Genomic DNA, 15,300 nt, shown 5'->3' on the forward strand with positions numbered 1-15,300 from the left:
GATTATAGCTGAGGGTTAAGTTAAATCAAGTGGAAGCGGAGCTGACTGGACAGGTCCCTCACAGGCTCCCATCATTCCTGGTAACTACTCTGTCACAGTGAACACATACACACACATCTATTGGATGCTCACACAGAGCAACGAATCTTGAACCACTTACAAGGCTCTTCCTGATACAATTATTACTCTTGCAAGAAAAGGCCATCTGACATTGTGCCCAGTTACACACTGAAACGCAGAAAGCTCCCAAATCTGAAATAAGGTAAAAAGGCAATATGTGGAACTTTAACAATGCAGAGAAAGCAATCCAGCATCATCTTTTTTTCCGTCATACTGTGTGGGAAAAAAAATGATACTTCTTATTTGTCTGGCCCCTGGTGGTCCCTGAAACACTATTAGAGCCACAGTCTATGGACGTGCTGTTTGATGGCTTCTTACTCATGTGATGAGTGTTGGTGGAGGGATCAGAAACTGCCTCTGAGGACAGCACCTCCCTATGTTCATCCTGTGAGGCAACCTCTTGGTAACCAGAGGGCTGCTTTTTCTTAACGGGTAATAGGTTTAGGTTTTTACACAAAAAACACATCTGTATTAGATGTGGGACTATTTTTGCATTGCATAGGAGCCTCTTCTGGATTTATGAGGCATTCATGTACAGCTTGTAAACTCCATCTTCAGAGCTTTTCAGCCGTAGATATGATTTTGGATTGGAACAACAACAAAACAAAACCTTTGAGTTGAGTTGGAATATTAACACATTTGTATTTATTTTTATCAAATTTGTTGTCTCATTGAGGTTGGAAGCTCCTTTTGCAAGGGAGTCCTGGCCAAGACCGCTGCATACAAAGCTGCAGACAAAACATAATAAAATCAGATGACAGACAAAATAGATCATGATTCTAAGATGAGGTTTATAGGATTAGAGTCCAAATGGACTCTGTAATTGTCTTGAACTGCCGGAGAAGTAATTCCCCACTTTAAATGTATTTTGCAGATGACTGTTCCGTGTTGCTTAAAATAAAATGACTCATCAAGGTAAAAACTTCTATTTAGGTATTTATAATAGGCAACAACTCCTATTATCCTCCTCTAAGCTGTAACAATGTCCACTATGTCTATTGGCTCATTCCTAGGATTAGAAAAATCTGTTTATCTGCATTCAGCTATACGATGCTCTGTCATCTGCATGACTATTAGTTCCACAAACACATTACTTATTTATAGGGAATACAAGTGGCAACTCTTGAAGCATGAACATTTAACAGGTCATTTCTTTGGGGGGGAAAAGGGTACGAAGAGGATGTCATATAATAACATAATGAAAAATCCCCATTTCTTCAGGTTTACCAACAATAGTCTGTAGTTCACTGTCCAATTCACTGTGTAAGCATCACAACTCAGCAATTCAGAATGAATTTCCTACTTTGCCATAGAGACAAATGGTTACAAGGAATTGCAGTTCCTAAGCCTTAAATGCATAGTCTGATTTTGTAATTTGGAGCATTATGAGCAAACATTTATGAATTTCAAATCTGGTTTTCAGAAATCAAGTCACAATCACTGAATGTTGAACAGTTGTGGTTGATAATGGCAGGAAAAGAATGTCATATGGCCTGACAGTGAAGCATAAATTAACTGCCAACCTCTGCATCACTTTGATATTTCCGACTACCCCTGAATGCAGCATAGTCTGTACGGAGACAGCGAGCAGCGGCAGCTCCCGGCGGAGCAGTGCTGCGATTGGCCAGAGCGGAGGGGGGCAGAGGGGGGGGGCTCACTACTGGCGCTCCTCTCCTTTGCTGTTTCCTTCTCCTCCTCTCTCCTCCCATCTTAGAGGACAGAGCGATGCGGAGACAATAGGACGCAGAGCCCGAGGAGTCTGCAGGATGATCGGCGCCACATCCACCGTCACACGGCTGCAAAGAGGCTTCTCACAGGACACCGAGATCAGGCGTTTCTCCCGGCTCACCTGGCCTTAGTATGCGCTTAGATCATCTCGCCCAGGTATATAACCCAGCAGCCTCGGTCGACAGGGCGGACTCCACGGCCTCCATATGGAAACCAATTGAAGGGTGAGTAGCGGAATAAAGCCGGATTGACACTTCATCTATGCTCACCTGCACCCTGACTAACCCGCATCTGACTCACAAAATGATAGTCTACAGCAGATACTGTAATAACTGGGATATATAACACCGTGTGTTCTTGTATTTAGTGCATGGTGGATTAGGCCTATTATGTGCAGCAGCATACAGTGAACACTGCTGTGGTCCTTGATGGTGGGTGGTGTGTTCTCCCATTGATCTCCAGCAAACAACAAAATGCTGTAATTGAGATTGTTCACAATATTCCTATAAAGTGGCATTTATGTTATTGATCACAACACAGCCTCACCCACCTATACATGCGTCCTGTGTATTGGGGGACAAGACAGTTATCTGCAGCAGCTTGTGTGCGTGCGTGCGTTTTGTGTTTGTTTGCCTGTCACTCAGCTCTAAAGGAAGTTATACTAAGTGACAGTGATTTTTCTCAGAGTCAGTGCAGTCTGAGGACAGACTGCAGGTGGGAAGTGAACCAACATGACGCAGCCCGACAGAACGCTGAAGCTGAGGATGTCTGGAGAAAGAATCATATTGTTTACATCCTCACTGCCTCTGTCCACATGCTAGTGTCAGTGCTTGCTGGGCCAAAGCACAGTGCCTTCCTAATGACAATTAAAGGTTGAGAGAAAGTGTTTGCACCCAGTAAGTTACATTATAATCACCCAGAAAACATACTACTAATGAAATTCTCACATAATGTATGAGTGAACCACCTTGTAATTAATTCCTCTTTTACGGTAATCCTCTATTGCTTTATGTTTTCTGAGCCACTGTGGGAGGATGTGTGAGTGTGTGTGTGTGTGTGTGTGTGTGTGTGTGTGTCTGTCTGTCTGTCTGTCTGTCTGTGAAGTCCGAGACACAGCTGATCAAAAGTGGTTTTAAACTCCTTGATGTCACGTAAAAGCAGACGCACACACGCAAGATACACTCCAGCATGATGAGTCACAGATCACAATGTAGGTCACATAGCCAGCGGGCATCTCACTGGCAGCGGTGGGAACTTCAGCTGGTAGGAAATTGGGATATGCGCTGATGAGCAAATTAATTTGAATGTGGGTGCAGTGATGCACTGTTCCACTTGTATGTGGTAGACTACATGACTCCAAACTCTTCATACATGTAAAAGAAAACCTGCAACAATTCATTCCTTATGTACTTTTTTATTAGAGCTTGCTCGGTGGCAAAAATGTGTAGACATGCCTTCTATTGGATTATTGAGCAGCTCTACATTTTGTGACCTTTGTTCGCTTTCTGGCTGAGAGCTATATGAGAAGATCAACACCACTCTCATATCTGTAGGCTAAACATGAAGCGCCAGAAGGCAATTAGCTTAGCTTAGCAGCCTGGCGTGATGAAAGTTAAAAACTTCAGCTACTAACACCTAAATATCACAAATTAACACTGTGGATCTTGTTTAATTAATCTGTGCACCATCGAAATGTAAAAGTGATGCGAGTGTTTTCAGACTTAGTTGCTTGTAATTCCGGTCCAAAGGATGCGGCGTGAATACCCTAGAAGAGGTTATATTTGGGCGGGCTTACTGTGATTGACAGGTTGCTGCCGCTACCAGAGCCGTATACAGCGTCTCTACGTCACTTCTCCACATTCCAAATATGGTAACTTCTGTTCATCGGTTGCAAAAAACAACAACATGGCGACGGCTGTAATCCAAGATGGGGAAGGCAAAATCGCCGAACTCGAGGCTACAAAACAGCAGTCCACAAACCATGTCCAGATGACTACGTCCACTTCTTATATACAGTCTGTGGTGCAGAGTAGCAGACGGGGGTTGGAGATGCACTGAGCTGTGTTATCACCTACCTTCCAGGGGTCGATTAAGAGCAGTGAGTGAGGAGTCAGCAGGCAGTCAATGGAAGTATAAAACAGCCAATAAAAGGTGATTTGAGAAAGAGTGAGTCACTGCAGCCTTCAGCATGCAGCCATAACTGGGTACCCAAAATGTTATGCAGTTTGCTGTAGCAGAATGTGAGATTTGCTGTGGACAGACAATGAGGTACACAGTCACTCAATCACATGATTCTCCTGAACACAAATTAAATGTAAAAGTGATTAGAGACATAGACATTACTTGGGTGGGCTGCCACATTAACAGCCGCCCTATTTTTGCCGACCCATTTTATCTTATTTTATTAATATTCTATTTATTTGTCCGAGAGAACAACACCATCCGCCATCACTTAAATAGTGGACTAGTGGCAGGACGATGTTCCCAACATACTGTAACATACTGTAACATACATCCCCTCGTCGGACTGACACATTACACATGAGGTTCATTCCCATCCAGACCGCAGTGATGGTTCTTGAGAAATCTTGTAAGTCTTTGTTTTACTGCATCATTTTTCGTTATTTTCTTTATTTGCCAAGAGGCTGATGGCAGTTAACAGGGCGAATGCCGGCCGATACAGATGTTTTGAGCAATATTCAAATAAGATTAAGAAAAACTCTTGACTTATATAATATGATCTTTCAATAGACCCTCCCTGGCTGGTAAACACTCATGTCTTTCAGACTCAATCCTCCAACTTGTAATGCAGGTTTTATGTTACAAACCTCTTGTTTCCAAGTCCAAGATGAGATAACCCTGATGACATCATCGTGACTTTAAGGGGTTATTTTCTGGGGTCATAAAATACATTATTCACCTGAAAATTGCTGGAGGGCCCCCTTAAAGCCAGAATGTGGGGTTGACAACTTGTTCATGAGCAGGGTTTGAATGTGATTTTAGGCTGTAAAAGATTCCTAATTACAATAAGGTCAGATTCAGGGGTCAGTTACAGAGGGAGGAAGTCTGAATAATTGTTTTTCTGACCTTTAAACTAAGCTCTTAATGGTCATCTGCTACACCGGGGATTTGAGTTGCTATAATGTCAGCTGTTGGCTAAGCCACCACGCACACACAGACACACCTGCTGGTACTGTGCTACTCAGCGGGGGGTGTTGAAAGGAACATCGTGTATTTTGTGTTTCCAGTACGTTGCATTTGAAGGCATGTGGGAGTGTACAGGTGCAGTCCAGAGAAGGAAAGAATGAGTATTATAAATCGGCAAATCATTGCAACATGTATTTTAGACTGTGGTTCAGTGGAGAGCAGGGTCATTCTTCAATCAGAGGTTCGATCCCCGGCTCCACTAGTCCATGTGTCCTTGGGCAAGACACTTAACCCCAACTTGCTCCCGCAGGACTATGAATGGTTATGAATGTTAGAGTTCTGATGGGCAGGTAGCCCCTGTCATCAGTGTATGAATGGATGTGAATGAGTGAATGATGACATGTAAAAAAAAAAAGCACTTTGAGTGGTCAGAAGACTAGAAAAGAGATATACAAGTACAGTCCATTAACTATTACCATTTTTGCTAAGGTTTGTAACCAAGTTATTTTTGTCATCAATTAATCTATTGATTGATTTTTGGATTGATCAGTTATATTTGCTTAGTCTATAGAATGTCCATAATAGTGAAAAATGCCAATCACAACTGACCATAGCACACGTTAACGTCTTCAAAATGCTTGTGTCCAAAACCCGAAAATATAAAATTTACAGTAGAAACAGAATAAAAGCAGTTTCTCACTAGTTTGATGTGAAATCGCAGTGCAGAAATACAGAAAATCTACTCTGCACAAAGGTTCCGAGCAAGTTGCTGTTACCGTGTTCCATTTTCTCTGTGTCCACTCCACAAAAACACTATTCGGACCCCAAATTTGATGGTAATGCAAATGTTAGCTGTTGTGGCTAGCCCCAGCATAACGTTGGCAAGTGCATATCAGCTACTTTACCATCTTCATCGAATCCCAGCTGGTGGGTGAACTAACGCCATGTATTTTCCTTTATTTGGTTGTTGAGGTAAGAAAGTGTTAGTTGTACATTATTGGATGTTGAGAGGGGGACATTGTTCTGAAAGCCTATTATTTTTGGAACACCAAGGCTGCATTCAAAACGGCGTACGTACGGATTTGGCCCAAATATAGCAACGCAAAATCTACAGTATACCAAAAACAGATGTCATACTCATTCGGAAAAAAATCTCCAGTATGTATCAGACCACTCTACCTTGCCTACTGTATCCCACAATGCAAAGCGCTGGAACGGCACAGACTATGGTCATAACTACAGTGGCCAAAAAGTGTTTTACAATTTCCGTATGCTATTGCATCACTAAATTCACTTCTGAGAATTTTTGAGGTGAGAAATCAACTATGTAGATTTCGAATTGTTGGCAGTTTCATGAAAATTGATGGCGAATCAAAAATTGGCTCCAATGTTGTCAGTGTCTCCACCAACAGTTAGCGCCTACCGGGGCCGCTAGCTCGATCCCCGCAGATCTCATTATATAATGTACTGGGATCTGCGTTTTTGAAAATCTCGACAAACTCCACAAGCGCCTTCCAGTGTATCCCGTTCTACAGAGCAGGCAGTGGTGAGGGAAACCATGCAATATTTTAAACAGACATTGGTCATAAACAAAGCTCAATAAGTTGCAGTTTTCCATAATATTTTAATATTGGTATGTGTTAGTTTTTTGTCCAGTGCTTTAAGAGCTCTTGTAAAGGCTACACTGCAAAACAATTTAACAGTTTCATACTGCGTATTACTGACAAACTGTTGGAGGCGCTTCTGAATACAGCCCAATAGTCAGAAAAACATCCTGCTTTAAAGCAGTAACAAATAACTCACTGGGAAATAGTGTACTTTTTTACTTCACTACATTTTTTAAATAACTGAAGTTACAGATTCAGAGTATCATTACGCTGTAGTATTGCTACTTTTACTGAGTACTTCATCCACCTCTGTATGTTAACATTAGTTTAATGACATTGTGACAAGGACCCTCTCCATTGCAGGCATTTGTGGACTGTTCAATCAGACAATAAGAGACTCACACACAGAGTTGAATGTTTATTGTACAGTTCTGATATGGTCTCAGGAGTAATTATTGAAGGTCGGGCCTGTAGACACAAACATATTAGTGGTTTAGTTATCTTTAACTAAAATGATTGAATATATTAATAGTGCTGTCAAATAACCTGCATGTTCAAAGCACTTACCTCTGCCGTGTCTCCTCTCCAGGGTGTTCGTTCTAAAAGAGTCCCCAGGGTACAAGAGCACCATTTTATAGTTCCGAGAAGGTACCATGTGGTAATTACTAGAGGGGTGGTAGGAAAATTGAATCCTCTATTCGGGCTGGATATGATCTCTATGGTGATGTCTTACCACAATAGAGATCATATAGATAATTGACCTTAGAATGTTAGGCATACATTTCAATGTACTTATTGTAGATTAGGGGATTGTGTTGTAGAGTAAGGGGCAGAGTCACCTATCTTACAGTGATGTGGAGGTCCTCGTTAGTGGCAGACTATATAAGGCTGCCACAATTACATCTAGTGCTGTCGCTACCAGGACCACATGCTGCCTGTGGTCCTTGAAAGACCACGGGCAGTGTTGTCGGTGAAATAAACACCTGGTTGGTTTACACGTACTCTCTGTGTCTGTCCTCCTGCTTCCGAAGTCCGACCGCTGCGTGCCAGCCTAACAGACATATTAAAAAGGGTTTTCCTTGACACACAATGTTCAGATACAGTTGATGCAGTGTCTGACACACAGATAGGCAGAAGATGATAGACAGATAGGCAGACGCCTGTGTGTCTGACTCTGTGTGTGTCCACTGTGACTTTATGAGTTTTGACCTAAAATGAGCCATTAATCGTTGGTTTTGGAGCCACGCTATAAGGTAATGTTATACAACGTGAGGTTTGTAAAATAAAACGGCACCTACAATCATGACAGAAATATGTGTCATGGTATGAATAAAATCATATAGGTTAACTTCATACCCTTCCTTTTCTTGAACATGGACTGACTCCGCGGATGTGAAATACAGCTAGTTGTGCATTGAGTTACTGCTATTGTTAACACTGAGCATGGACGACATGGACGCAGCACACACACACACACACACACACACACACACAGAGTGGGATGGCAGACTTCCTCTCCACATGGAGACATTTGTCCTGACCTGATGACTCATTCAGCTATGAGTCCAATGCTGCCGCTATATAAACACAGAAGCAGCTTTCTTTGTGGTAAACACAGGCTGACACATAGATGTTCTGACTGGATAACAGAGCTGAGAGCAGAAAGACAGGTAAGGAGAGAGTGTGTGATGTATGCTGGGAGTGTCTGTTCTACACACACACACACACCCTGAGTCCTTCACATAGATCAGTCTACAGGCCATAACAGACAGTCGGGGACGGTGGTAAAACGATTGTGTCAAAAGTTTCACATTGAACCTTTATCCTAGAATTTGATCTCTGTTTGAGTGTGCATCTCTGGTTTAGGAATTCATTCCTATTTGAGTTTGTTTTGTTTTGTTTATTTGTTTTACATCACTTTGTGATGTGCATGTGGTTTGCCTTGACCAATGTATAGCTACTGACTTTGGCTAATCATTAATAGCCAAAGTAATCATGTGTCATTCCCTCTATGATAGGGAGCAACAGTCACAGCAAGCAGAGAGATGTTGTTTTTTTCCTCCACTTGCTGTATTGTTAATAATCCCCGGCAGCACTAGAAACTCGTAGCGGTTGCTACAGTGTAACCCGAAGCATACATCTGGCTCATGGCTTTTAACAGTCCACAGGATACAGTAATGTGATGTGTGTGCACCTAAACATGCTGACTAAGAGAGAGATCACAGGATATTTGTCGTCTGCGCAGGGCATCAGAAAAATGAAACTCGGCAATACAATTCTTGTGACAGGACTAACATTGAAGCTACTAGATAGTTCACAACAAACATGTTCATGAAGTCCAAGAAGATGCTCAGGATGGTCATTTAACGGTTTCCCTCTGCAGGACCAACACACACAGTCACACATGCTGCATTTATCCTGCAGTGTCGCAGGATGGACGCAGTATTCTGGACAGAAACAAATGGCCTTCTCTGTTTACAGCCCCCGCCCCCCTCCTGTGCATGTATGTGTGTTTAGCGCGTGTGTCCGAGAGAGAGAGGTACAGTACATCCTCTCTGCGCTGCCATTTATCACCCGAACTGACTCATCCCTCCGCACCTGCTGATGTCAACTACTCTTCCTGGCCGCTTCACACAACAAATATCACACTCACACAGACGGACACAGAGGCCTGTGGAGGGGAGGCCAAGCTACTTTCACTAGTGTGTGTGCGCGTGCGTGTATTTAGTCACATGGTGACTTAGCGTGATGAAGCAGGTTATGACAGCTGCTCAGCACATATAAGAATTATTTTCTGCATCTCAAAACTAGATGGTGAAAAGAGATGGCACTTGTTGAAGGATTTGGGAAGAATATCAGATAAACGTAATTTGTGTATAGATTGGTAATGTTGATGATAAAGAAGGTGCTTTAAATATGACAGCAGTCCAAGTACAGCTGGTTTTCCTGAGATTGTTAGGAGAGCAGATTCACAAGAGTCAGGGATGGAGAGAGGCTGCTATACAGTGATGGCAGGAAGAAAAAGAGAAAGCAATCACTAAGAATAATCACTGCAGCAAAGACTGGATTCGCTAGAAAGGACTGTGTGTGTGTGTGTGTGTGTGTGTGTGTGTGTGTGTGTGTGTGTGAGAGAGAGAGACTCAGCTCACAGCTTAGCTCTGGCATTGCACTTGGCGAGTAGCATTTAGAATTACTTCTACTGCAGATAATTAGTATTTTCCAGCGACTGAGCTCTGTGACTGTGAGCTCTGTGAGCTGTGTGACTGTGAGCTCAGTGACTGTGAGCTGTGTGACTGTGAGCTCTGAAGCTCTGTGACTGTGAGCTCTGAAGCTCGTGACTGTGAGCTCTGTGACTGTGAGCTATGTGACTGTGAGCTCTGTGAGCTGTGTGACTGTGAGCTCAGTGACTGAGCTGTGTGACTGTGAGCTCTGAAGCTCTGTGACTGTGAGCTCTGAAGCTCGTGACTGTGAGCTCTGTGACTGTGAGCTATGTGAGCCGACTGTGAGCTCTGTGAGCTCTGTGACTGTGAGCTATGTGAGCCGACTGTGAGCTCTGTAAGCACTGTGACTGTGAGCTCTGTGACTGTGAGCTCTGTGACTGTGAGCTATGTGAGCCGACTGTGAGCTCTGTAAGCACTGTGACTGAGCTCTGTGACTGTGAGCTCTGTGAGCTCTGTGACTGTGAGCTCTGTGAGCTGAGTGAGCTGACTGTGAGCTCTGTAATCTCTGTGACTGTGAGCTCTGTGAGCTCTGTGACTGTGAGCTGCAACATGGAAGGCTTGTTGTCCATCGTTGACCAACAGCAGCATCTCAAACACACTCGTTTACATCCCAAAACAGCTAGTGTGTAAGTTGTGTGTTTCCATGTGTCCGTCCCTCACAAACTGCTCTCCACACACCTGGACACAGTGACAGTGAATGTGACTTGTAAAATGGTTTTCCACATAATGAACATGAAAGCTGTTTTAAATATAATACATGTACATCAAATCTATACATTTAATTGTATTTATTAATTTAGTAGCATTTTATATATCTTTTCGATTTTTTAACCTTTGTGATGAATACAGCAATTTCTAATAATTAAAATGATGATTATTTATAATTATATTGTGTTATTATAATATGGTTCTTATGTTTTATGTCATTGTAGGTTTATTGCATATAAATTACATGAAGATATATATTAATCTGTCATTTATTGGAAAATTATTCTAATCCACTGCAATTCTAATGCAACAATAATACTATTACTAATTATAAAAATAATAAGAATAGAAATAAGGATAAGAATAAAAATGACCTTTTATAAACCAATTTAAAAATGTGTTTCCTTTCTCATTTGTGTACAGTGACACCAGCTGTTAGCTGCTGCTGTTCTTGTCCCACATGAGCGTCCGTTCCCAAGCTTTTTCTTCCGGTCCCTCCCCTAAAACAGTCCCTAACATGAGTTCCTCTCCACTGGTGTCTCGAGCCAACATGGACATCCTGGACGAGCTGCAGCTAATCGCAGCGCAGAACCTGGAGAGGCTGGAGGTCAACAAGTACTACGAGGTGATCAGGGAGCTGGGCAAGGGCACCTATGGCAAGGTGGACTTGGTCATCCACAAGATCCGAGGTGAGGAGACACGTACACACACATACACACAAGCAATATCCTGCCGCTCTAAATAGTAAAAAATAAAAAACACAAATGTCTATGAGGTTATTTTTCTTCCTTTTTGCCCATAAGGTACAAAAATGGCACTGAAGTTCCTGAAGAAGAAGACAACCAAGCTCAAGTCGTTCCTGCGAGAGTACAGCATCTCACTCTACCTGTCGCCCTGTCCTTTCATCATCAACATGTTCGGCATCGCCTTCGAGACAGACGACTACTATGTGTTTGCACAGGAGTATGCTCTGGCAGGGGACCTCTTCGATATAATTCCTCCACAGGTGCTGCTCCATCCTACTTTATTCTGGTCGTTGCTTCTTTGCATCATTGCTTTTGGGTCTAGGACTTAAAATACTATTTCAGCAATTTGAGTGTTAATTTACATCAGTGGAGTTCAGCACAGTGATGCATGTTGTATTGGTAAATATGCCGTCTGTGTGTTAACTCGGATCTCCCTCTATCCGTCCCTTCAGGTCGGTCTTTCTGAGGCGGTGGCAAAGCGCTGTGTGCACCAAGTAGCCATTGCTCTGGACTACCTGCACTGTAAGAAGCTGGTCCACAGGGACATCAAGCCTGAAAACATCCTTATTTTTGACCGAGAGTGCCGCAAGGTCAAGCTGTCAGATTTCGGCATGACCCGCCGAGCTGGCTCACCTGTGAAAAGAGTGAGTAACGTTTCTGTCTATGACGTCTAAACTCTGTGTGGTTTGGATCACAATGTTGACCTAAAGAGTTTCCCCTGCAGGTGAGTGGCACCATCCCCTACACGGCCCCAGAGCTCTGCGACGTGTCCCGCCACGAGGGATTCTGCGTGGACTACAGCACTGACGTCTGGGCTTTCGGTGTGCTGCTCTTCTGCATGCTGACCGGCAACTTCCCCTGGGAGAAGGCGCTGCCCTCCGACTCCTTCTACCAGGAGTTCATTCGCTGGCAGAGGAGGAGGACGAACACGGTGCCGTCCCAGTGGAGGCGCTTCACTGAGCAGGCCCTACGCATGTTCCGCCGGCTGCTCTCTGTGGAACAGGACCGCCGCTGCTCCGTCAAAGAGGTCTTCGGTTACTTCAGCCACTCCTGGATGCTGGACGCAGAGAACAACAACAACAACGGCAACAGCGGAGGTGGTGGAGAGAGGGTTGGCGGTGGAGGAGGAGGGGTGCGGGGAGAGGTGGACGGAACTATCTCGTCATCTTCATCCGGGGAGGAAGACGAGGAGCTTCTTGTGGAGAGGATGAAGCAGCAGACTTTATCTCCTCTCTCTCCCATGTCTCCTGTGGCCGTGGAGAGGGGAAGCGGGGGTGGGGGTGGGGCTAAGGGCGGGATGATGGAACCAGGCAGCGGCCACCATTTTGTGTCCGTCTCCACCAACAGCTCCGTGTCGTCCACCAACAGTTACGATCGAATGCCGCGAGAGAACAGTTCACCAGGTGGCCGCATGCTGGTGGCCACGCCCATTGAAATCTGCGTCTGAGTTGGTCAGATCGTTAACGTAGTTAACGTCGTCACGGACTGGTACACACTTTATACCTCTCATCTAACCACGTAGATGTGTATGCATGGAAAAATAAACAAAAACAGACAATGAGTACTAACGCGTATCCTGCTCCAAACGTCTTTGGGGAGAAAGAGCAAACACGGTACACATAACAGAAAGTATTTGTACAATACATTCCTCATGAAGTAGGATTTTTGGTCAAAGTGAGGAGCCCCATTTACACTTTGATTTGAGGGACGTGCAAATGCAGCTTCATGAAACCCAGAGGAAAAGTAAAAAATTGCTTCCATTAGAGATTCTGTCACTAAAACTATCCGAAAGACCAAATTGTATTTCTTAAAGCAATACTTCCAGCAAAAAAGCAAATAGAGGCACACATGTGGCAGAGTGTTGTGTGATTTCTTCTCTGTGACCAGGTGTCATTTCTGAGTGAAGACAAAGGATTTGTATTTTTGAAAAAGACTAAAACAGAGCTCAAGAAGACAACTTGTAAGACACAAACGAGCAAACGGTGGTTTTAAATGTTTCATGTTTAACAAAAATGTGAAAGTGTGAGTGTGTTTGTTTGTATTAGTGTTCTGTGTGTTTGAGTCCAAAAGAGGTGGATTTATTTTCCTTTGAGAGTTTTATTATTTATTTGAATCAAAAATAGACTACACACTATTCTTTCTATTGTTTCTCGTACAGCAGCTTTCTTCGTTATCCTTGGACTGCACATTGTGTTTTGGTGTTCTGGCGTAGCTGTGCCAAATCCATGGCTGTACATGTTGTATGAACAGTTGTATATCATGTATGAGGTTTGACCAAAGGTTTTCAGAAGGAATATTAGACCACTGTGTGTAGTCAGTATACCAGTGTGTCCATGAGCTGAGACAAGGCTTATGATGTCTCTGTTCTTCATGTCAAACATGAACACTTCATAGATGGAAGACGATTTTCTACTCTCCAAATTCAGTTTGTACAGCTTGATTTCTTTGAAAAGTTTTCTTAAAAAATTCAGTTTGTATTGCTTATGTTTTCTTCAAAACTTTTAGCAAAATGTATTGTCTGAAAACAAAAGAGAAAAAAATCACTCAGCCTTTTAGTCCAATCTGAAGAAGAAGAAAAATCACAGAAGATTTGAAAGAGTCACCTTTTATAAATTGCATGAGTCGCTAAAATTGTCTTTTCAAATAATTTGAACAGGCTTTACAAAACAATACTGAGGAAAAAGGATAAAAAGAAAAGTCAAGTGTATTGATGTGGACTTTTTTCCGTAGCAACACGACGTTGTCCCTGAGTGAATATTGCCATAATATGATCTTTTGAGACATCCTAGGGCTAAAACATTAGTTAGTTAGTTAGTTTCGAATAGTGTGTTGTATTTGTATTGCTAATAATGCCGTGTACTCATTTCACCACCTCCAGGAACAGAAAAGAAGCAAAGCATGAAGACACAGAGTGAGAGGCTTGAATTTAAACCACAGGTAGGGAATTAGTTCATGTCATTTTTGCTTCTAAATTTTATCTATCAAGTTCAAATGAACAGAAAAAAAACAATCCATTCCTTTCTTTGACTTGATATTATCGAATCAGTTTGAAGAAAAAAATGTATAGGAATGGGCATTTTGTATGTTGCTTTCCAGACATGAACCCGCATGAACTTGTATGTGCTAAAGCTCTGTTGTGAAAACCTGCTCAGTGTTTCTCCCGTCACGAGCTGTAGAGAAATAACTTCAAATAACATGTTCCTTCATCTTGTGAGAGTCAGCAGCTTCAGCTGCCTGACTGAGGATTAGCTAAACTCCGTTCAACACGTACAGAATCCCTCTGGATCATGTTCATCAAAGCTGCTCCCGATCATCGAGCAAGTATGCAAATGACTACATCTTGTGACAACCTCATTGGAAGCCTTCTGACTCAGAACAAAGGACGGTCCTGATACAGACACTGGAGCCGGTTGCTCCCCAAGCAGCAGTGGCTCTGCAGTATTTACTATGAAATCTCCAGCACATCACATGACTGTATGAAGAGAGGACACAGGGCTGTACATTACCTCATCATGGCACTCTTGGTTTCCCCCTAAAACCGCCCTCTTACTTCTCCTTAGCTCTTCCCAGATGTATCCTCAGTGAATCAAACGTCTATCTTAACTATTTAGTCTCCTTAAAGGTGAAACATTCTGTAAATCTGGCTGTTACTCAGACAAGGAGAGGACAGTGATGGCCTCTAGGGCTGCCACCTTTTGAAAAAAAAAAAAGTGAATCAACATGTAATTTGTTTAAATGATATGGAACACAATCCACATAGTATAATCACAAAACACGCACACATTCTGTTCACTGTTTCTGCAGTAAACAACTTTACCTCTATCTAAGATTTTTCCATCTATGGTGTCATATCCAAAATCTTTCCACACATGACTTCTCTCATTGTTTGCTGTCATGGTTCTGTGATCTGTTGAGCACAGCTCCTGGTTTCCTCCATTTTGCATTAGTGTAGATAACTGTGTAGTTTACTGATAAGGAAACAGGGCAGGCAATAGATCAGTGAGTGTATTTCTGCCTTTTTAC

The 15,300-nt window shown here is 42.9% G+C and overlaps 1 protein-coding gene across 1 annotated transcript; it reads left to right on the forward strand.

The window, feature by feature from the left end:
* Positions 1-24: 24 nt before the first annotated feature.
* On the forward strand, positions 25-13,754 carry bsk146 (brain specific kinase 146). Its single transcript, XM_076093037.1, has 5 exons — positions 25-2,072; positions 10,955-11,220; positions 11,335-11,537; positions 11,730-11,921; positions 12,002-13,754. The coding sequence occupies exons 2-5, from the start codon at positions 10,992-10,994 to the stop codon at positions 12,722-12,724; spliced, it is 1,347 nt and encodes a 448-aa protein (XP_075949152.1). The 5' UTR covers positions 25-2,072; positions 10,955-10,991; the 3' UTR covers positions 12,725-13,754.
* Positions 13,755-15,300: the final 1,546 nt, after the last annotated feature.

The sequence above is a fragment of the Anarhichas minor genome, unplaced genomic scaffold, assembly GCF_050575085.1.
Source record: "Anarhichas minor isolate MPS153535 unplaced genomic scaffold, ASM5057508v1 ptg000017l, whole genome shotgun sequence".
In the NCBI taxonomy this organism is placed as follows: domain Eukaryota; kingdom Metazoa; phylum Chordata; class Actinopteri; order Perciformes; family Anarhichadidae; genus Anarhichas; species Anarhichas minor.

Excerpts from the sequence above, each read along its gene's own strand:
- bsk146 (XM_076093037.1), top strand. The coding sequence starts at position 10,992 with ATGAGCGTCCGTTCCCAAGCTTTTTCTTCCGGTCCCTCCCCTAAAACA. Across the intron at positions 11,538-11,729 it reads TCGATATAATTCCTCCACAG|GTCGGTCTTTCTGAGGCGGT; the intron begins GTGCTGCTCCAT and ends CCGTCCCTTCAG. Across the intron at positions 11,922-12,001 it reads CTGGCTCACCTGTGAAAAGA|GTGAGTGGCACCATCCCCTA; the intron begins GTGAGTAACGTT and ends TTTCCCCTGCAG.